At 38.6% G+C, this 22,949-nt stretch overlaps 1 protein-coding gene and 1 long non-coding RNA gene across 2 annotated transcripts in view; one reads left to right on the top strand and one right to left on the bottom strand.

Moving 5' to 3' along the window:
• LOC112446322 (uncharacterized) overlaps positions 1 to 22,949 on the bottom strand; it is a 128,985-nt gene that overhangs the window by 58,857 nt on the left and 47,179 nt on the right. The gene's annotated exons all lie outside the window — the stretch shown is intronic.
• The window catches only part of VWDE (von Willebrand factor D and EGF domains), a 47,747-nt gene that overhangs the window by 13,256 nt on the left and 11,542 nt on the right, over positions 1 to 22,949 (top strand). The window contains 9 exon segments of the mRNA XM_059886025.1: positions 1,706 to 1,861; positions 1,986 to 2,108; positions 7,506 to 7,670; positions 12,243 to 12,372; positions 12,375 to 12,416; positions 19,453 to 19,553; positions 19,609 to 19,723; positions 20,766 to 20,861; positions 21,761 to 21,841. Of these exon segments, the coding sequence (XP_059742008.1) occupies positions 1,706 to 1,861; positions 1,986 to 2,108; positions 7,506 to 7,670; positions 12,243 to 12,372; positions 12,375 to 12,416; positions 19,453 to 19,553; positions 19,609 to 19,723; positions 20,766 to 20,861; positions 21,761 to 21,841 (1,009 nt within the window).

The raw sequence follows: 22,949 nt of genomic DNA, 5'->3' as shown, positions 1-22,949 counted from the left end.
CCTCTGTGATCTCTTTCTTTTAGAATATTCTCATTCCATATGAAAGAAAGTGAGTGTTAGTCACTTAGTTGTGTCTGACTCTTTGTGACTCTATGGACTGTAGCCCACCAGGTCCATGGAATTTTCCAGGCAAGAATACTGGAGTGGGTTGCCATTCCCTTCCCCAGGGATCCAACCCAGGTCTCCTGCATTCAGGCAGACTCTTTACCGTCTGAGCCACTAGGGATTCCATACAGATACTCACAAAATATTGTTGAATGGAAAAGAAAGAGAACCCTGTTTATTCTTCATTTGGAGTAGGCTTTCTAAACAGAAGAGTGGAAATAACCCCTGTATTCCTGGTCATTGCCTGGAGTCTTGTTTCAACACCCAAAACCAAAACAAGAGTCCATACATCCATCTAAGTGTCAATATCATGACTACCGTCTGATGATTGTTGTCATCCCCCTCTGCTGGAAGGGAATCACTGATTTATCTGCTAGGCCAGACTGTACACAGTCCCTTAAACATGGAGATGTGTTATGGGGCTCACTCTTTCAGCAAGATAGCTTCTGCTAGCCATAGACTAGTATGTTCTTGCTTTTTTTTTCCTGCTGACCTGTAATATTGAAACATCAGTATACTCCTATTTCTGAGCCCTTAAAAACATTCCAAGGCATAAACTTTTTAAATATCTGAACCTAAATTTTAGTAATAAAATATATCCTTTTTCTGTGTTGTTATGTAGCCAGAACGTTATTCTTGCTTTACTTCTTTAGATACCAATGCAATTCAATACTGAAAAATAGTATTTAAAGTTTAAGTATGATATGACGTTGAGTTATTAAATGTGGTGAATTGGTTAGAATATATTTAGTTTTAAGTTACATAAATTGAACTAGCTTGAGCAAAATGATATTATGAGGAAAATGCATTTTTCACAAAACCCCAATAGGAACCTGACTGCTGAATTCTCAGGAAAAAAAGAATTAAACTTGGGACTTAAACACCATGAAGACTCAGTTTGTCTGCATTTGTATGTGTGTGTGTATCTGTCATGGTCCTGCTTGTCTCTGTTTGTGAGCTTCATTTTTCCCTTTCACTAGGTATTACCTTTCTCCAAGAGTGATAAACATGGCCATCAACAGCTCCATAGCTTTTTATCTTGTAACTCAAGCCTCCAGGCTGGCTTAACATCCTCTATGGTACGAAGTTAAAACATCTGAAATAAGCATTGGCATAGCTTTGGTCTACCTACGGACCAGTCAGATGTAGTCAAGGGAGGTGGGTCATGTAAGAAAATGAGAAGCCCTTTGAAAACCATGTATATGGAGGCAGAAAGGGCGGTTTCAAGTAGAAGATGGGGTCAAGAGAAGTGAAGGATTTTCTGGGTAGAAAACCAGTCTGCTATGTATCAACTACATAGTCAAAAATGTTTCTTCTTGCTACAAAAGTCATTACTTGGGATCCATTATTTATGGCTAATATTGGTAAGTTATTTGATTTGAACCCACAAGAAGTGTGTGAGTCATTAAAAGCAATTTATATCAAATTAGGATGCATATGTATTCTGAATAAAACTGTCAATGTCAGTTTTCTTTCTTTATTATGCATTCCATTATACCAGGCACATATTTTAAAATTAATATTTTGGTTATATGCGACTCACTGGCAAAGCATTTCCATGATCTAACAGAGGTTAATTGATTTTTCATTACGCTTTCAGTTTAATAGCAGTAAATGGGTCCTTGAAGAGGCCCTCTACACATACACTGTTTTTCAAAACAGCAGGACTGTTGATTGTCAGTTGCCCGCTGATGTTCAGCAGTCTAGTACCATAGATATAATGAGTGATAAACCAATCATGAAGTGGCAAATAAAGGTAAAAAAGAAAAGATATCCTCATATTTATAAATAAAATATTTATGTATTAAAATTTCATAATGAATTTATAATATTATACTTAGAACAAATTATCTGATTATAGAACTACATATATCTTGCAGGTATCTAACAATAGTTATAGGTTCAGTAATCCCAAAATAATGATCATATATGATTGAGCTTGTCAAGTTAGTGGTCTCTATGAAAAGGACTTGTGTACTAGATCAGATCAGATCAGTCGCTCAGTCATGTCTGACTCTTTGCGACCCCATGAATCGCAGCACGCCAGGCCTTCCTGTCCATCACCAACTCCCAGAGTTCACTCAGACTCACGTCCATCGAGTCAGTGATGCCATCCAGCCATCTCATCCTCTGTCGTCCCCTTCTCCTCTTGCCCCCAATCCCTCCCAGCATCAGAGTCTTTTCCAAAGAGTCAACTCTTCGCATGAGGTGGCCAAAGTACTGGAGTTTCAGCTTGAACATCATTCCTTCCAAAGAAATCCCAGGGCTGATCTCCTTCAGAATGGACTGGTTGGATCTCCTTGCAGTCCAAGGGACTCTCAAGAGTCTTCTCCAACACCACAGTTCAAAAGCATCAATTCTTTGGCGCTCAGCCTTCTTCACAGTCCAACTCTCACATCCATACATGACCACAGGAAAAACCATAGCCTTGACTAGACGAACCTTTGTTGGCAAAGTAATGGCTCTGCTTTTGAATATGCTATCTAGGTTGGTCATAACTTTCCTTCCAAAGAGTAAGCGTCTTTTCATTTCATGGCTGCAGTCACCATCTGGAGCCATTTTGGAGCCCAGAAAAATAAAGTCTGACACTGTTTCCACTGTTTCCCCATCTATTTCCCATGAAGCGGTGGGACCGGATGCCATGATCTTCGTTTTCTGCATGTTGAGATTTAAGGCAATTTTTTCACTCTCCTCTTTCACTTTCATCAAGAGGCTTTTTAGTTCCTCTTCACTTTCTGCCATAAGGGTGGTGTCATCTGCATATCTGAGGTTATTGATATTTCTCCCGGCAATCTTGATTCCAGTTTGTGTTTCTTCCAGCTCAGTGTTTCTCATGATGTACTCTGCATATAAGTTAAATAAACAGGGTGACAATATACAGCCTTGATGAAATCCTTTTCCTATTTGGAATCTGTCTGTTGTTCCATGTCCAGTTCTAACTGTTGCTTCCTGACCTGCATACAGATTTCTCAAGAGGCAGGTCAGGTGGTCTGGTATTCCCATCTCTTTCAGAATTTTCCAGTTTATTGTGACCTACACAGTCAAAGGCTTTGGCATAGTCAATAAAGCAGAAATAGATGTTTTTCTGGAACTCTCTTGCTTTTTCTATGATCCAGCGGATGTTGGCAATTTGATCTCTGGTTCCTCTGCCATTTCTAAAACCAGCTTGAACATCAGGAAGTTCACGGTTCACATATTCCTGAAGCCTGGCTTGGAGAATTTTGAGCGTTACTTTACTAGCGTGTGAGATGAGTGCAATTGTGCGGTAGTTTGAGTATTCTTTGGCATTGCCTTTCTTTGGGATTGGAATGAAAACTGACCTTTTCCAGTCCTGTGGCCACTGCTGAGTTTTCCAAATTTGCTGGCATATTGAATGCAGCACTTTCACAGCATCATCTTTCAGGATTTGGAATAGCTCAACTGGAATTCCATCACCTCCACTAGCTTTGTTCGTAGTGATGCTTTCTAAGGCCCAGTTGACTTCACATTCAAGGATGTCTGGCTCTAGGTCAGTAATCACACCATCGTGATTATCTGGGTTGTTAAGATCTTTTTTGTACAGTTCTTCTGTGTATTCTTGCCATCTCTTCTTAATATCTTCTGCTTCTGTTAGGTCCATACCATTTTTGTCCTTTAACGAGCTCATCTTTTCATGAAATGTTCCTTTGGTATCTCTGATTTTGTTGAAGAGATCCCTAGTCTTTCCCAGTCTGTTGTTTTCTTCTATTTCTTTGCATTGATCGCTGACAAAGGCTTTCTTGCTATTCTTTGGAACTCTGCATTGAGATGTTTATATCTTTCCTTTTCTCCTTTGCTTTTTGCTACTCTTCTGTTCACAGCTATTTGTAAGGCCTCCCCAGACAGCCATTTTGCTTTGTTGCATTTCTTTTCTATAGGAATGGTCTTGATCCCTGTCTCTTGTACAATGTCACGAACCTCAGTCCATAGTTCATCAGGCACTCTATGTATCAGACCTAGGCCCTTAAATCTATTTCTCACTTCCACTGTATAATCATAAGGGATTTGATTTAGGTCATACCTGAATGGTCTAGTGGTTTTCCCCTACTTTCTTCAATTTCAGTCTGAATTTGGCAATAAGGAGTTCATGGTCTGAGCCACAGTCAGCTCCTGGTCTTGTTTTTGCTGACTGTATAGAGCTTCTCCATCTTTGGCTGCAAAGAATATAATCAATCTGATTTCGGTGTTGACCATCTGGTGATGTCCATGTATAGAGTCTTCTCTTGTGTTTTGGAAGAGGGTGTTTGTTATGACCAGTGTATTTTCTTGGCAAAACTCTATTAGTCTTTGCCCTGCTTCATTCTGTATTCCAAGGCCAAATTTGCCTGTTACTCCAGGTGTTTCTTGACTTCCTACTTTTTCATTCCAGTCCCCTATAATGAAAAGGACATCTTTTTGGGGTGTTAGTTCTAAAAGGTCTTGTAGGTCTTCATAGAACCATTCAACTTCAGCTTCTTCAGCATTACTGGTTGGGGCATAGACTTGGATTCCTGTGATATTGAATGGTTTGCCTTGGAAACGAACAGAGATCATACTGTCGTTTTTGAGATTGCATCCAAGTACTGCATTTTGGACTCTTTTGTTGACCATGATGGCCACTCCATTTCTTCTGAGGGATTCCTGCCCGCAGTGGTAGATATAATGGTCATATGAGTTAAATTCACCCGTTCCAGTCCATTTCAGTTCGCTGATTCCTAGAATGTCGACGTTCACTCTTGCCATCTCTTGTTTGACCACTTCCAATTTGCCTTGATTCATGGACCTAACATTCCAGGTTCCTATGAAATATTGCTCTTTACAGCATCAGACCTTGCTTCTATCACCAGTCACATCCACAGTTGGGTATTGTTTTTGCTTTGGCTCCATCCCTTCATTCTTTCTGGAGTTATTTCTCCACTGATCTCCAGTAGCATATTGGGCACCTACTGACCTGGGGAGTTTCTCTTTCAGTATCCTATGATTTTGCCTTTTCATACTGTTCATGGGGTTCTCAAGGCAAGAATACTCAAGTGGTTTGCCATTCCCTTCTCCAGTGGACCACATTCTGTCAAATCTCTTCACCATGACCCGCCCGTCTTGGATTGCCCCACGGGCATGGTTTAGTTTCATTGAGTTAGACAAGGCTGTGGTCCTAGTGTGATTAGATTGACTAGTTTTCTGTGAGTATGGTTTCAGTGTGTTTGACCTCTGATGCCCTCTTGCAACACCTACTGTCTTATTTGGGTTTCTCTTATCTTGGGCGTGTGGTATCTCTTCACGGCTGCTCCGGCAAAGTGCAGCCATTGCTCCTTATCTTGGATGAGGGGTATCTCCTCACCGCTGCCCTTCCTGACCTTCAATGTGGTATAGCTCCTCTAGGCCCTCCTGCGCCCGCGCAGCCATGGCTCCAGGTCACTCCTCTCGTTGCTGCCCCTGGTCTTGGGCGTGGGGGCGTGGGGTAGCTCCTCCCGTCTGCTGCCCCTGGCCTCAGGCTTAGGGGCGAGGGGTAGCTCCTCCCGGCCGCCACCCCTGACCTCGGACGTGCAGTAGCTCCTCTCGGCTGTTCCCGTGCCATCGCAGTCTGGTACTCTCGGTCGCCTCCCCTGACCTCGGGCGTGGGGTAACTCCTCTTGGCCGCCGCCCTTTGGGCATGGGGTCCTCCCGGCTTCTGCCCCTGACCTCGGACGTGGCGTGCCCGTCGCAGCCGCCTGCGCTATGCCGCGCCCGTTGCAGCCGCCAGGTATGTAACTTTTCCATTATTTTCACATTTGCATCATAGCTTTTTCATTTCCTGTGCTGCTGGAATATTAATGTAAGTTTTCACTTTCATATCACAAATACTAATAGAGAAAAGCCTTCTTCAAGGTTATTCAAGATTAAATCAAAATTGTTCTTCTGCCTATAACTCCTGTTAAAATGGCTGAGTTTCTGCCTTAAAAATTTTGAAGTGACAGGTTTACTCCTGAAACGTCAAAACAAGAGGTTCAGGTTGAATTTTCTTTCCTACACACATTTTAAAAGTAGTAATAGTGATTTTCCAATAAAATGCTGCCTTATGGTTACTTTATCTTCTTTGTGGCAAATGACATGCATTTAGACAGAATTTGTAAAATGTGAAGGTAACACATTCAAAGGGAGTTTCCTGTGGCCGCTAAGCTCATTGAACCATGCAAATATCTACCATTTAAGGGATAACAGAACAGCACAGCCTGGGCTGAAACTTCTCACCCATATCCTTTTTAATCTATATCCAGTCCACTAGGCTTATCAACAGGTTTATTTTCTATGTCAGTTGCTGATTTAAGTGATACCATGTGTGTAATATCACCTGGCTCTTCAGAACTAAGAAGCATATAAAATAGTTTTCATGTATCTGTTGTTCGGTCACTAAGTCATGTCTGACTCTTTGTGCCCCCATAGACTGCAGCACGCCAGGCTTTCCTGTCCTTCACTATCTCCCAGAGTTTGCTCAAATTCATGTCCATTGAGTTGGTAATACTATAACCATCTCATCCTCTGCCTCCCTTTCCTCAGATTTTTAAAATTTTCTTCTTGAGATTAACAATCAGATCACATCAATAAGAAATTTCTGTTTTTGAGAAGTTGTTTGATTTTCTTTCCCTCCAAATATTACATTTCCATATGTCCTGAAATAATTACTCTTCAAATGTTGTTATTCACAGTTGTTTTAACCTCTTGGGGCTATTTTGTTCTCATTTTTGTGCAGTGTTCCAAGTAATGTCAAGGAGATTTGGTAGAATGAGCAAGTTTATATATCCTGGACAAAATTTGATCTTCTTCCCAAGTTAAAAATGATTTCTACATTTATGATTATTTCTTTGTATGTCAGCATTTCTCTCCACTATTTGTGTAATAGCATCCATTATCAAGTATGGATGACTATGCCAGGGATCTAGTTTAGTCTTGCCATGTTCAAAGGACTAGTGGGCTCCTGGAGGAAGGGAGAATAACTATAAACCAATCTGATTCCTAGATATGCAGGGGAAAAGAGTCTGTTTTTATTTGTAAATAAAACACTTCCTGTGTGAGTTTAGCAGTAAAAAGAAAGAAAAGTGATGCTTTATTCCCATGTTATTTATAAATTGTTATAATTGTACAGAGGTACAATTATATGCATTTTCTTATTCCTTTCATATTGATCAGTTCCATTAACACATAGAGGAAATTATTTGTTTTCTAAGATGCATTTATGATCAGAATATACAAAAAAATGTTTTCTAAAGTGAAAAAAATGTTTGCTAATCAATACAGACTTATAAATTGCATTTGTTGGAATCATCAACATATATGTTGCTGTCTTTTATGTATTGTGTATTTTTTTTCCTAAACACTAACTAGTTGTATCTTGATTGGTGTTTTCCTTTTAAAAAAATCTCCATTAGGAAAATGTTTGCATTACCAATGGACTCTGCTACATTGAAGGGGATAACAATCCTACCAGCCCTTGTTCAATTTGTAGACCTAAAATTTCAAAATTTACATGGTCATTTTTAGAAAGTAAGTTATTCTTTTTAATCCAAATATTTAAAAACAATTTAAAATCATGGGTTACATAAATGTTTTTTTAAGATGAATACTGTGAAATTTAGGATTTTTCTTAATTGCATAATTTATTTTGCTGCAAGGAAATATAAGATGAAATGTTTTCATTATATATAATCTCTATGATTGCAGTACAATAGATATGGGATTTTTATTTTAATATGTAATAAAGAACACAAACCCAGCGCTATTATTCTGTGACATTCTGAGCATAATATTGGGTATGGATGATTTCTGGATGCTTTGTTCCACCTAAAAAAACTACCCAAATTATAGTCATGTACCATATAATTTATTTACTTCTTTAAATATAGCCATGTATGATTCGATATAGGTGTTTCTCACATTCTCTTTTTTAATAAGGCCAGGCATCACAAAATACAACAAGATATAATTACTCCCTGGTCCCATGTAATTTTATCTAAGGAGTCATAAAGCCTTATATTTACATAGTGCTTTGTAATGTCACCATGTACGTTATTGAAAGTGCAATTTTCATTATTGTGTTAGACCATATGAGTCATTGCTCAGGTGCAAGACTTGGGATATTATGGGAAGAGTAGAAATGTGGGGAAGAATTTAGTGCAAGAAATAAGAGAAACACAATGTAACTTCTGAATTGGTGTCTTTTTTTAATGGCTTTGTTATGACTGATTCATCATAAATTCACAGTGTTCAAAGATATAAGGGGCATTGAATTATCTGTTCCAAGACCCCCATATTGAAAGGTGGGGAAATTAAAATCAGTCAGTATTATAAGGACATACAGGGGCAAGTTCAGTTCAGTTCAGTCGCTCAGTCATGTCTGACTCTTTGCGACCCATGAATAGCAGCACACCAGGCCTCCCTGTCCATCACCAACTGCCGGAGTTCACACTCAGACTCACGTCCATCTAGTCAGTGATGCCATCCAGCCATCTCATCCTCTGTCTTCCCCTTCTCCTCCTGCCCCCAATCCCTCCCAGCATCAGAGTCTTTTCCAATGAGTCAACTCTTCACATGAGGTGGCCAAAGTACTGGAGTTTCAGCTTCAGCAACATTCCTTTCAAAGAAATCCCAAGGCTGATCTTCAGAATGGACTGGTTGGATCTCCTTGCAGTCCAAGGGACTCTCAAGAGTCTTCTCCAACACCACAGTTCAAAAGCATCAATTCTTCGGCGCTCAGCCTTCTTCACAGTCCAACTCACATCCATACATGACCACTGGAAAAACCATAGCCTTGACTAGACGGACCTTTGTTGGCAAAGTAATGTCTCTGCTTTTGAATATGCTATCTAGGTTGGTCATAACTTTCCTTCCAAGGAGTAAGTGTCTTTTCATTTCATGGCTGCAGTCACCATCTGCACTGATTTTGGAGCCCCCCAAAATAAAGTCAGCCACTGTTTCCCCATCTATTTGCCATGAAGTGATGGGACCAGATGCCACGATCTTAGTTTTCTGAATGTTGTGCTTTAAGCCAACTTTTTCACTCTCCTCTTTCACTTCCATCAAGAGGCTCTTTAGTTCTTCTTCCCTTTCTGCATAAGAGTGCTGTCATCTTCCTATCTAAGGTTATTGATATTTCTCCTGGCAATCTTGATTCCAGCTTGTGCCTCATCCAGCCCAGTGTTTCTTATGATGTACCCTGCATATAATTCAAATAAGCAGGGTGACAATATACAGCCTTGACGTACTCCTTTACCTATTTGGAAACAGTATGTTGTTCCATGTCCAGTTCTAACTGTTGCTTCCTCACCTCTTCTTAATATCTTCTGCTTCTGTTTGGCCCATGCCATTTCTGTCCTTTATTGAGCCCATCTTTGCATGAAATGTTCCCCTGGTATCCCTAATTTTCTTTAAGAGATCTCTAGTCTTTCCCATTCTGTTGTTTTCCTCTATTTCTTTGCATTGATCGCTGAGGAAGGCTTTCTTATCTCTCTTTGCTATTCTTTGAAACTCTCCATTCAGATGCTTATATCTTTCCTTTTCTCCTTTGCTTTTCGCTTCTCTTCTTTTCACAGCTATTTGTAAGGCCTCCTCAGACAGCCATTTTGCTTTTTTGCATTTCTTTTCCATGGGGATGTTCTTGATCCCTGTCTCCTGTATAATGTCATGAACCTCATTCCATAGTTCATCAGGCACTGTATCTATCAGATCTAGGCCCTTAAATAGTCTTGTTTTTGCTAACTCTATAAAGCTTCTCCATTTTTGGCTGCAAAGAATAGAATTGATCTGATTTTGGTGTTGACAATCTGGTGATGTCCATGTGTAGAGTCTTCTCTTGTGTTGTTGGAAGAGGGTGTTTGCTATGACCAGTGCATTTCCTTGGCAAAACTCTATTAGTCTTTGCCCTGCTTCATTCAGTATTCCAAGGCCAAATTTGCCTGTTACTCCAGGTTTCTTGACTTCCTACTTTTGCATTCCAGTCCCCTATAATGAAAAGGACATCTTTTTTGGGGTGTTAGTTCTAAAAGGTCTTGTAGGTCTTCATAGAACCGTTCAACTTCAGCTTCTTTAGCATTACTGGTTGGGGCATAGACTTGGATTACTGTGATACTGAACAGAGATCAATCTGTCATTTTTGAGATTGCATCCTAATATTGCATTCCAGACTCTTTTGTGGACTATGATGGCTACTCCATTTCTTCTAAGGGATTCCTGCCTGCAGTAGTAGATATAATGGTCATCTGAGTTAAATTCACCCATTCCAGTCCATCTTAGTTTGCTGATTCCTAGAATGTCGACGTTCACTCTTGCTATCTTCTATTTGTCCACTTCCAGTTTGCCTTGATTCATGGACCTAACATTCCAGGTTTCTATGCAATATTGCTCTTTACAACATCAGACCTTGCTTCTATCACCAGTCACATCCACCACCTGGTGGCGTTTTTGCTTTGGCTCCATCCCTTCATTCTTTATGGAGTTATTTCTCCACTGATCTCCAGTAACATATTGGAGAAGCGCGCCGGCTGTGATGGATCCGGCAGAAGCGTGGCTGAGAGGAGCTACACCAAATCTGAGGTCAGGGGTGGCGGCCGAGAGGACCTATCCCAAGTCCGAGGTCAGGGGCGACAGCCGAGAGTGCCAGGCTGCAACGGCACAGGAGTGGCCAAGAGGAGCTACCCCCAACCCGAGGCCAGGGGCGGCGGCCGAAAGGAGCAACCCCACATCCAAGGAGCGGTGGCTGCGCGGTCATAGGAGGGCAGAGAGGAACTACTCCACGTTCAAGGTCAGGAGGGGCGGCGGTGAGGAGATACCCCTCATCCAAGGTAAGGAGCAGCGCTGCGCTTTGCTGGAGCACCCGTGAAGAGATACCCCATGTCCAAGGTAAGAGAAACCCAAGTAAGATGGTAGGTATTGCAAGAGGGCATCAGAGGACAGACACACTGAAACCATAATCACAGAAAACTAGTCAATCTAATCACACAGACCACAGCCTTGTCTAACTCAGTGAAACTAAGCCGTGCCCGTGGGGCCACCGAAGACGGGCAGGTCATGGTGGAGAGGTCTGACAGAATGTGGTCCACTGGAGAAGGGAATGGCAAACCACTTCAGTATTCTTGCCTTGAGAACCCCATGAACAGTATGAAACAATATGAAAAGGCAAAATGATAGGATACTGAAAGAGGAACTCTCTAGGTTGGTAGGTGCCTAATATGCTACTGAGATCAGTGTATAATCATAAGGGATTTGATTTAGGTCATACTTGAATGTTCTAGTGGTTTTCTCCACTTTCTTTAACTTCAGTTTGAATTTGGCAATAAGGAGTTGATGATCTGAGCCACAGTCAGCTCCCAGCCTTGTTTTTGCTGACTGTACAGAGCTTCTCCACTTTGGCTGCAAAGAATATAATCAATGTGATTTTGGTGTTGACCATCTGGTGATGTCCATGTGTAGAGTCTTCTCTTGTGTTGTTGGAAAAGGGTGTTTGCTATGACCAGTGCGTTCTCTTGGCATAACTCTGTTAGCCTTTGCCCTGCTTCATTCTGTACTCCAAGCTGCTTGTTAACACAAACTTGATCTTTTATTGTTGGTTGTTGTTTACTTAGTTTGTGGTAGACACGAAAATCAATAACTATAAAAGTAAATAAATTGCAGTTCTTATTCTTGAAGTTCCTAAGTAGTGTAGGAAAGAGACACATACGTGTGAAGAACAAAGTTCATGGAAAGAATACAGGTGGTTGACATTGATTGGGTGAGTGTAACCATAGGAACATCTGTTAGCTCTGCTGCCATAACAGAATACCACAGACTGGGTGACTTAAACAGCAGAAATTTGTTTTCTTACAATTCTGGAAACTGGAAGCTTGAGATGAAGTTGCCAGCAGGGTTGGTTTCTGGCTTCTCTCTAAGTCCTATAGGATTCATGCCTTATGACCTCATTCAACTTTATTCACCTCCTTAAAAGTATCTCCAAATACAGCCACATTCAGGTTTAGGGCTTCCACTAATGAATTCTGGGGAACACAATTCAGTCCCTTAGAGAAGCATCTGCTGAAGAGGTGATGTGTAAGCTAGTTCTCTGATCTAATTTGCAAGGAGTTCAATGCACATGACATTTTTATATGTTCTTATTCACAGTGCTTTGGTTTCATAAGTTTAACTCTGATCTGTTTTTCGTGTATACATTTATAGTTGAAACACGCTTTTTAAATGAATTTATTGCACATACTGTGGTTCTCACAAGGTCTGACAACAGTGTAACTAAGGAAAAGGATGGTATATATGCCAGAGACGGAGGAATGTTAAGCCAACGAATGGAAATGCCTTTATTAGGTAATTATTTTAGTTAAACTCTAATGACAAGTATTATCTCTCATTTGTTTTTCAGAAGATTCCCATATTTACCCCTCAGGAATTTTTATTTTCAAAAAGTTCGAAGATTATATAATGCATTTTACAGATTATCCTTTTTCTTGCTAATCTTTTGAATTTTCTGGTTTATATTCTAGATAAATGAGTCATGTTGTGTTAGGAACAAATTGCATAATTATTTAAGGTGATTTTAGAGAAACTTAGGGTTGGAAGTGATCATTCCAAACTTATATTCTATAAATTCCTGGTCATTCATCAACTACTCAAACCCTACTCAAATGTGAAACTCACTGTTTCATAAGACCTTTTCTTCTTCACAATGCTTTCTTTATAACTCTTGTTTTATTCAGTAACACTCTATTATTCTTGCATGTTTCTAATTACTTTTCTTTATGCCTTTGCATACTGTGATGTCAGCTGTTTATCTTCCAAGATATTGCATTTGTTCATTTTGCAAGGTATTGTTGATTATTGCAATATAGGAAATGTATCCTAATTTTAAAGTTATTCATGCACCCAGTTACCTTATTTAACGCTATTTACACTCTTCTATGGTTTATTCTTGTCTTGATTTTGTCGGTAAAACATATTTTTGCAAATGGTGAGTTTGTCTCTATTTATTTTTATAGTAACTAAGATTTAGTCTAACTTTGATGTACCGACACTAAGCAAATATTTTTAATACATTATTTCATCTGATCCTCATAATAGCTATATATAGTAACTCATTTCCATTTTACAAATGAGTAAACAGAGGCAGGAGAAGGCAATGGCACCCCACTCCAGTACTCTTGCCTGGAAAACCCCATGGATGGAGGAGCCTGGTAGGCTGCAGTCCATGGGGTCGCTAAGAGTCTGACACAACTGAGGGACTTCACTTTCACTTTTCACTTTCATGCACTGAAGAAGGAAATGGCAACCCACTCCAGTGTTCTTGCCTGGAGATTCCCAAGGACGAGGGAGCTTGGTGGGCTGCCATCTCTGGGGTCACACAGAGTCGGACACGACTGAAGTGACTTAGCAGCAGCAGCAGCAAACAGAGGCACTGATGGGTTAAGCAATACGTTTACAGAGTTCTTAAATTACAAAGGCAAAACTTGAACTTGAGCAATCTAACAGCCCTCTTCCAGCTCTCAAATTTATGTTCTGATTGTAGTGGCTGGGACCTCCGGTGCAAAGTGTGTAGGAATGTTTCTTAATAGTTTTGTTTCTTAATGGTTTTAGTGGGAATTCTTCCATGTTTTGCCCCTAAGTATGATATCACTACAGGTTTCTGCTGGAATTTTCCTTTTATTGGTTGCTTTCTCAGAATTCTCTGGTTTTAAGTCAGGAGTGGGTTTTACATTTTATCAAATGCTTTTTATCATCACTAACTATGTGCTATAACTTCTGTCCCCTGGATTAACTTTTTCAGAATGTTTTCATAATTTTCTTTTTTATTTATTTAGTTTTGACTGTGCTGGGTCTTTGTTGCTGTGAGGGCTTTTCTCTAGTTGTAGAGAGTAGAGGCTCCTCTCTAGTTACGGTGCCCAGGCTTCTCTTGATTGCAATGTCTTCTCTTGATTCAGAGCACAGTCTCCAGGGCAATCAGGTTTCAGTAGTTGTGGTGTGTGGACTCAGTAGTTGTGGTTTGTGGGTTTAGAGCATAGGCTCAATATTTGTGGTGTACAGGCTTAGCTGCTCCATGGCATGTGGGATCTTCCAGGAACAGGGATTGAACCCATGTTTCCTGCATTGGCAGGCTGATTCTTTATCACTGAGCCACCAGGGAAGCCCTTTCAGACGTTTTTTTTCTTTTAACAAAAATGGATGTATCAAATTACTTTTTAACATGTTAATTTTTTCACTTATATCTTAATAAATTATGTTAGTTGAGATACAAGTCTATTTCATCCTGATGTGATAATATATAACTACACAGCTGCACTTGATTTATCTTAAATAAAATAGTATTTCATTTTAAATTTGTGTATTTTCAAAAATAATGCTGACTATAAGATTATGCCACTCTGATAAAATGTTGATGTTTCATCTCTTTGTGCATGTTCCAACAGTTTTGCAAAATAGTCTTTCCTTGAAATTTGGTAAAATTTTTTTTCCATTAGATCAGCTGTCCTGACATCATTTTAGGGTTATTTTATATTGTTTTTCTATTTCTTTCAATGTAGTTTTTCTGTCATCTACTCTATCTTCTTCAGTTCATTTATATTTTGCAAAAACTCATCGAGATTTCAAATTCTTAGTTTAAAATTATATGTATTATTATATACTTTAAAATTATTTTCATGTATGTATCTTTTCTGTTTTCTTATCTACAGAGTTGTTTAGTTTTATCTTTCCATTGTTTGTTTTTGGATAAAACTTGCCAAAATCATTTTTTTTCAAATAATCATTGAAATTTGCTTTTCTGTTGTTTATCTGTTTATAACTTTTCTTTGACTTTTTATTGTTTTGTAAGAGTTTATTCTGGCCACTGATCCTTTACATAATGTGTACTTGAAAGTGTCTTTTCTATCTCTATGGCCTACCTTATCTATATTGTCTTTTTATGCAGAAATATTAAAACTTTAAACAAATACTTCTATACTGTTTTATATTCTGTGTTATCTTGTGTATCTAAATATATTACAAGTTCTCAGAGGGCAAGAATCATGTGTTGACTTTTTAATGCTGTAAGACTCCTAGAATAGCATTTATACATGCAATAGATTTAAACAAAAAATTTTTAATTGAAATATGCATGCATGCGAAGTCACTTCAGTCGTGTCAGACTCTGTGCGACCCTATGGACAGCAGCCCCCAGGCTCCTCTGTCCACAGGATTCTCTAGGCAAGAATACTGGAGTAGGTTGCCATTTCCTTCTCCAAAATAAAAGGATGAGCAGTATCTTATTAAAGATGGTATTCTTATACAAATCAAGTTCCCAAATGTGTTTCACACCAGTGTCCTGAATATTCGGGGAATAAAAGAAAGACCTCACATCTAGATGAAAACAAATGATCTGGAATTGGTTGCTAATATGTTACCAAACAGAAACTAGTTACCTCATTAGAATGATTCTCTAACAAGAGAACCAAAGGCAGAGAAAATATGCTAACATTGCAAAGAATCCTGAATTTAGGTTATATATGAGGATGAATGCCTTGAATGAGAAGGTTGCTTAATTTGGGATTAGATATTGAAGTATAATTGCTTTACAGAATTTTGTGGTTTTCTGTCATGTATCAACAAGAATCAGCCACAGGTACACCCATGTCCCCTCCCTCCAAGACCTCCCTCCCATCTCCCCCCACCTCCCCACCCCATGCCCACCCTTCAGCCTGTCACAGAGCCGCTGTTTGAGTTCTCTGAGTCATACAGCAAATTCCCATTGGCTATCTATTTTACATATGGTATTGTAAATTTCTATGTTACTCTCTGCATACATCTCCCCTTCTCCCTCCTCTCCTCCCACCATGTCCATAGATCTGTTCTCTATGTCTGTTTATCCATTGCTTCCCTGAAAATAAATTTATCAGTGCCATTTCTTCAGATTCCATATAAATGTGTCAGTATAAGATATTTATATTTCTTTTTCTGACTTACTTCACTCTGCATAATAGGCACTAGTTTTGTCCACCTCATTAGAACAGATTCAAATGCATTCCTTTTTAATAAACTGTGGAAAATTCTGAAAGAGATGGGAATACCAGACCATCGGACCTGCCTCTTGAGAAATCTGTACGCAAGTCAGGAAGCAACAGTTAGAACTGGACATGGAACAACGGACCGGTTCCAAATGGAAAAGGAGTACATCCAGGCTGTATATTGCCACCCTGCTTATTTAACTTATATGCAGAGTACATCATGAGAAACGCTGGACTGGAAGAAGCACAAGCTGGAATCAAGATTGCCGGGAGAAATATCAATAACCTCAGATATGCAGACGACACCACCCTTATGGCAAAAGTAGAGAGGAACTCAAAAGCCTCTTGATGAAAGTGAAAGTGGAGAGTGAAAAAGTTGGCTCAAAGCTCAACATTCAGAAAACGAAGATCATGGCATCCAGTCCTATCACTTCACGGGAAATAGACGGGGAAACAGTGGAAACAGTGTCAGACTTTTTGGGCTCCAAAATCACTGCAGATGGTGACTGCAGCCATGAAATTAAAAGACGCTTACTCCTTGGAAGGAAAGTTATGACCAACCTAGATAGCATATTCAAAAGCAGAGACATTACTTTGCCAACAAAGGTTCGTCTAGTCAAGGCTATGGTTTTTCCAGTGGTCATGTATGGATGTGAGAGTTGGACTGTGAAGAAGGCTGAGCACTGAAGAATTGATGCTTTTGAATTGTGGTGTTGGAGAAGACTCTTGAGAGTCCCTTGGACTGCAAGGAGATCCAACCAGTCCATTCTGAAGGAGATCAGCCCTGGGATTTCTTTGGAAGGAATGATGCTAAAGCTGAAACTCCAGTACTTTGGCCACCTCATGAGAAGGGGTGACTCATTAGAAACGACTCTGATGCTGGGAGGGATTGGGGGCAGGAGGAGAAGGGGAAGACAGAGGATGAGATGGCTGGATGGCATCACTGACTCGATGGACGTGAGTCTGAGTGAACTCCGGGAGTTGGTGATGGACAGGGAGGCCTGGCGTGCTGCAATTCATGGGGTCACAAAGAGTCAGTCACGACTGAGCGACTGAACTGAACTGAGGTGCTATCTCATTGTAATTTTGACTTGCATTTCTCTAATAATGAGTGATGTACATGTAATAGACTTCAAATGAAGGAATGAAATACCTAATGTTAAATACTACAGAAAGTGTTAGTCACTCAGTCGTGTCCAACCCGTTGCACCTCCATGGACTGTACCAGGCCAGGCTTCTCTGTCCGTGGAATTCTCCAGGCAAAAATACTGGTGTGGGTAGCCATTCTGTTCTCCAGGGGATCTTCCCCACCCAGGGATCAAACCCAGGTCTCCTGCAGTGCAGGCAGATTCCTTACCGTCTGAGCCACCAGAGAAGCCCTCTGTAGGTAGAGCAGAACATTAATAAATATTATGCTAACTGTGACTAACATCTTTTTCTTTTTTGGTTGTTAAATTTGCATCAACTGTCAACAGAACATTCACTACTTGGTGCGAGCTCAGTCCACAGTCCTGCAACTACGAAAATGTTCTTGGCTGCAACCAACTACCTCTCACACTTCTCGTTAAAATCAATTACAACTCAAATTAATCATTCAAAGAAGGCTATTTCCCATCAGATATCAGATTTGAATATGTGGCTCATACCCCTAGTGCAAACCTCTTCCTGGAGGAGTTGGCAGTTCCTACAAACAACCATAGTTCTTTAAGCATTCACCTGAACAGTTCTCATGGTGAAGTATTACCCAGAGTCTCATCCAAACAGAGGCAGGAGAGTATAATTCTCAAACTAACAGGTCTGCCCAAGGTTATACACAGTATAAAAGGATGGGTTTACATCATCACTTATTACAGCCATCACTGTTTTGCCAGAAAAGCCTGGATTGACCAAAAGATCAAGTTGTGCTGAATCCCCTTGCTTTCTTGGTGTTTCCTGTGTGCCAACCACAGATGGTCACTTCCAGCGTGGACGCTGCCCCTTTGGATATTACGGAGATGGTAGCAATTGCAGAGGTAGTGTGACAACTCTTCAAATGTCACAAAGAAAACTATCTAGCTCACTGTTAAGTGCTTAAGAAGATACACCTTTCTATATATTACATTTTGTTTACTCCATTTAGTTCACTAACTTCTACTCATTTTATTTATTATTTGGGTATATTCTCTTCACATTTCAAAAAAATTAACACAAGTGTTGCTCAAATTTTTAATAATGTTGATACTAAAAAACATTATATAACACACTACAAATATATGAATTAATTACCTACTTGTTCTAGGGCCTTTGGAAATATTTTGTTTCTATTATGTCATATAATCCACAAGGACTCCATGTACTAGGTATTATTTTTCCCGTTATACAGAAAAGAAAGCACAACCGTACAGGGCCAACCGACACTCCTGGTAGCAAGCAGCTAGGTATAAAATAACAGTATGAATAACACTGTGGTCTGGGTTCTTTTCAGCTCACAGAGGGTATTTAGCCTTTAAATGACTAATCCTGCATTATTTGTATAAATTAAGTTTCTCTGTAATTCCTCCAGCTCTTAACAATAAAACAAGTTAGGCATCACTTTAATTTTGAAAGGATTGTTTACTTCTTTTCACAATCATCAGCATAGTTTTCTTTGATACAAATAAAACTTCTGGCTTAGAAGTTACATTTTAATGTTCATATTATTTTCTTGTGTGTGTGTGTGTGTTTTGATTTGTTTGAGACCAGCTTAAGAAACAGAGCTGTTAGGGTGTTCCTTTGTTCTGAGTTACCTTGAGGAACTTCATTGTTTTTTTTTTTTTTTTCTGTAGGAATAATGATAATAACCTTTAATTCTTACATGTTTATAACATAAAACTCCTTTTTATTAGCAAGTAAAACAACCTCAATCATTTCAGTTACTTCAAAAAGTGTTAAATGCCTAATAGAGTACATTGGGTTGTCAGAGAAGCTTAAGAAATAAGAACATATAAGCTTACGATGTGTTGCTGGCATTTTGCTCTTTGACATTCTGATTATCCCTGCCATTCACCAGCATTTAGCTAATTAGTATCTGACACTAAACTGCTCTCTGAAAGACTGAAATCCCTTTTATGGTTAGCAGCCACCATGTCCAACAGCAGATTTTCTATGGGACTAATTTCCTCATATGGTATGTTTTTCTTACCCTATTAATCATTTACCTCAGTCATCCTGGTAGTAAAACAAATATAAGGGGAAAAATAATTTTGTGAATGTTTGCAGTCATTATTGTTTAATAGCAATTTCAAATTTTCCAATTTCAGAGAATTTTACTTTTATTACAGAATTAAGTCTACAGGCAATGTGTATACACTGTATCTACAATTCAGCCTTTTTGCCTTGATTTTTCCAGCCATTTGTAAACATCCTTGGGGAAGAAACAGAGAGTGTGTTGCCACAAACATATGCAAATGCAAACCTGGTTACACCGGTTCTGACTGCCAAACTGATTAAGTATAGCTTTTATTTGTTTGCATAATGAATTTAATTGATAATTAATATTTCTAAGCCATGAGCTTTATTTTTTACAGCTGTATGTCATCCTGACTGCAAAAACCATGGAAAATGTATTAAGCCTAACATTTGTGAATGTTCCCCAGGACATGGAGCAATCTGTGATGAAGGTGATAATTCAAATTAAAAATCAAATAATAAAACCAAAATAATGCAATCTTTTAAAAGTGTTTTAAAGGTAATTCAGTTTTACTGTGTACATATTAATATGTACACAGTATATGTTAATATGTACATATTAATATGTATTAATGCTGGTGAGGGAGTCTAAGTTTTGTTAATGTTTATTAAAAATAATTTATTGAAGATTTAAAAAATTTAAATTTGCCAAATCAGAGAGCCAAAAAGCAATAGCTCATATATCTTTGGTAAAAGTATCTGCAGAAATATTTTTTTGATATTTAGTTATATGGAACCATATCCCTATAAATATTTTAGCTTCAAACAAAGGATATCTGCCTATTGAATAATTTCTCAAACATGGGTCCAAGGAACTGCTATTACCAAATAATTAGAAGGTATCAGGTAGCAAAAAGAAACCTAAAAATCATTTTTAAAAACATGTTTATAGCCATATAATTTCATTGCCTTGGTTGAAATCTTAAATGGAGAGTTTAGGAAATGGCATTCCTAAAATGGATAATACTTTAAAGAAAAAAAGTTGTTAAATTTTTAAGTAATATTTTTAAAGAATACATATTAGTGAGTTGTACATATATAATTATTAATAAACTGAGAGCCTATTGTGTTTTCATGGCAAGGCAAGGCACAAATTAATAAATTACAGTAAACACAGAATGAACTAACAGAAACAGTATGAATAGCATAGAAAATAATTATAGAAATATAGAAGTGTTCTCTTTGTAGGGCAAGAATGTGTAACTCCAAGTCTCACTTTTCAGAAGAAACCTTAGATTGTGCATTTCCATCCAGTTAACCAAAAGTTTTATAAACCAAAACATGCTGATGATTTATAGGTGTCTACAGAGTGTGACCTCATAGTCAATCCCACAGAACTAGATTTCATGCTAAAATAGAACTAAGTTTACTATAAATTGCTCATAGCAGAAGGTTTTATTGTGCTTGTGCTTCATAAACATAAACTGACTGTTTCCAAATTAGGAGCTGATTTAACACAATCTGTGTCTGCAGAAGGCTGGAGACCACCTTGTCAACATGGTGGCACCTGCTTAGCTGGAAACCCCCACTTTTGCCCGTATGGTTTTGTAGGAATAAGGTGTGAAACAAGTAAGCAAAGCTCTCTTGCAGTCTAGTATAATGAAATTGCTCCTTGAAGAGTTGATTGCTCTAATGCTAACTGAGATAAACCCAAACCCTATGCAAAATATATGCCTTCATGATTTGCTATGATGATTACCATTCTGCATACCACTGAGAGCACTGGGTGCCAGTAGTAAGTAAGATAAAGAAGCTTGTTCTTAGAAACAACTCTTTTCTGGACTCTGTCCATGACCATTACTTTGAGATAATAAGAATTCTAATTTGTTGTGTGTGCATAGTTGCTCAGACATGTCCAACTCTTTGCGACCCATGATCTGTAGCCCATCCGGCTCCTCTGTCTGTGGGATTCTCCAGGCAAGAATACTGGAGTAGGTTTCCATTTCCTTCTCCAGGGGATCTTCCCAGCCCACGGATTGAACATGTCTCTTGCATCTCCTGCATTGGTGGTTGGGTTCTTTAGCACTTGTGCCACCTGGGAAGCCCCTCTAATTGTTGGCTTATATACAAATTTATCTCATTTAATCTATGTCTATGATTACTTTCATTAGTAACAGTTTTCACAAATAGTCAACTCTTGCTTACTATTCATCTCAGTGATTTTCTACTTTCCCCATCTGTATTAACAGCAAACAATAAAGGTAACTGAATACGAAAACTGCGAACTATTTAAAGCCAAAAAATAAAATGTTTTTTATCTTTCTCTTTAATCTTATTCATTAGACTGTGGTTGGCAGTTATGAGCAACTAAGTCATAGCCTTTTCATACTGTTCATGGGGTTCTCAATTCATGGGGTCACAAAGAGTCAGACACGACTGAGCTACTGAACTGAACTGAAGTCATAGCCAATAAGATGACCAGTACCGAATCTAACTTACCTTTCTTTTAATTTATCCTATGATCTTAGTTGTCTGTAACAGGCACTGTGAAAATGGAGGCAAATGTCTTAAACCAGATGTCTGTGAGTGTAAGCCTGGCTGTAGCACAGGTAAAATCAGAAATATTTTCAATAAATATGTCAGTTGAAAGAAATTTAAGGTGCGTCAGTGGTTTAAGGTGCATCAATGGCTTAAGGATAAGGACTTGCAAAACATAAAACTAATCAGATGAGATTGGTATAGAGTTTTTATTTCAGATAGATTTTTAACACCCTGTCTCTCATATTCATTCATTATCTTTGTATACAACCATAGAATGTATTCCAGCTTTAATCTTATCCAACCCAACCAATACTTTCTTTTTTGGCTTTTATTTTTCCCTCATACTCTGCCTTATGGTGGAGAGAAACATATTTGTGTTGCATATTGAGGTCTCTTTGAAGATTTTTTTAAAAATCACAATGCAGACATTCTGTTTCATTAAATATTCAAGCACTTCTGAGTTAACTGGACATCATAATGTTATTCTATTTATTACAGTATCAGGCTTAATTCCTTGGCAGTGGTGTTTGCCATTATCTGTTTAATCCATTGTGATCTAAGGACTTTTCTCAACATAAATTTAATTCAGTGTTTATAGCTTGACAACTATGTGTGAAGCATGATGCAAAGGGAAATAAAGATCAATTTGATTTTTTCCCATTACAAGTAGCATATCATTAGTGAAGGAGATACAGATTATAATTATAAAAAGCACTATGTTACAAGTTGGGTAACAAGTGACATAATAAATGTTTACCTTTCTGGAAGCAGAGGAAAGAGAAATTCATTCTGACAGGTGCAGTTAGGAATAAAATTGTAAACTTTGGAGAATTGGCAAAATCGGGATTAAAAATGGAATTTGGGGTGACTTTCAAAGTGGAACAAAGGGAAAGAAGCAAAAACAAAGTGTGTTTTTGAGTGTGCTAGGACTTGAGTGCAGTGTTCCTATTTGAATTGGCAAGATGACTTAAAATCATGACTGAATGTATTTGAGCAGATTACAGACTATCCTGTTTGTGTTGCTGAATTGCTTTCTCTTAACTTCCAATTGTTTTACCAACAATGCTTACCAAGGGCATTCTGAATTCTAATAACAGCTTCTACATTCTTAGCTTGGTAATAACTTAATGAACAAACTTTCAAAGCTATTATCTGGTTATTCCTCTCCTCTTATTT

Source organism: Bos taurus, chromosome 4 (assembly GCF_002263795.3).
Source record: "Bos taurus isolate L1 Dominette 01449 registration number 42190680 breed Hereford chromosome 4, ARS-UCD2.0, whole genome shotgun sequence".
Classification (NCBI taxonomy): Eukaryota; Metazoa; Chordata; class Mammalia; order Artiodactyla; family Bovidae; genus Bos; species Bos taurus.
Note: the sequence above shows the minus strand (reverse complement) of the source record. Positions and strands in the feature narration are given on the sequence as shown.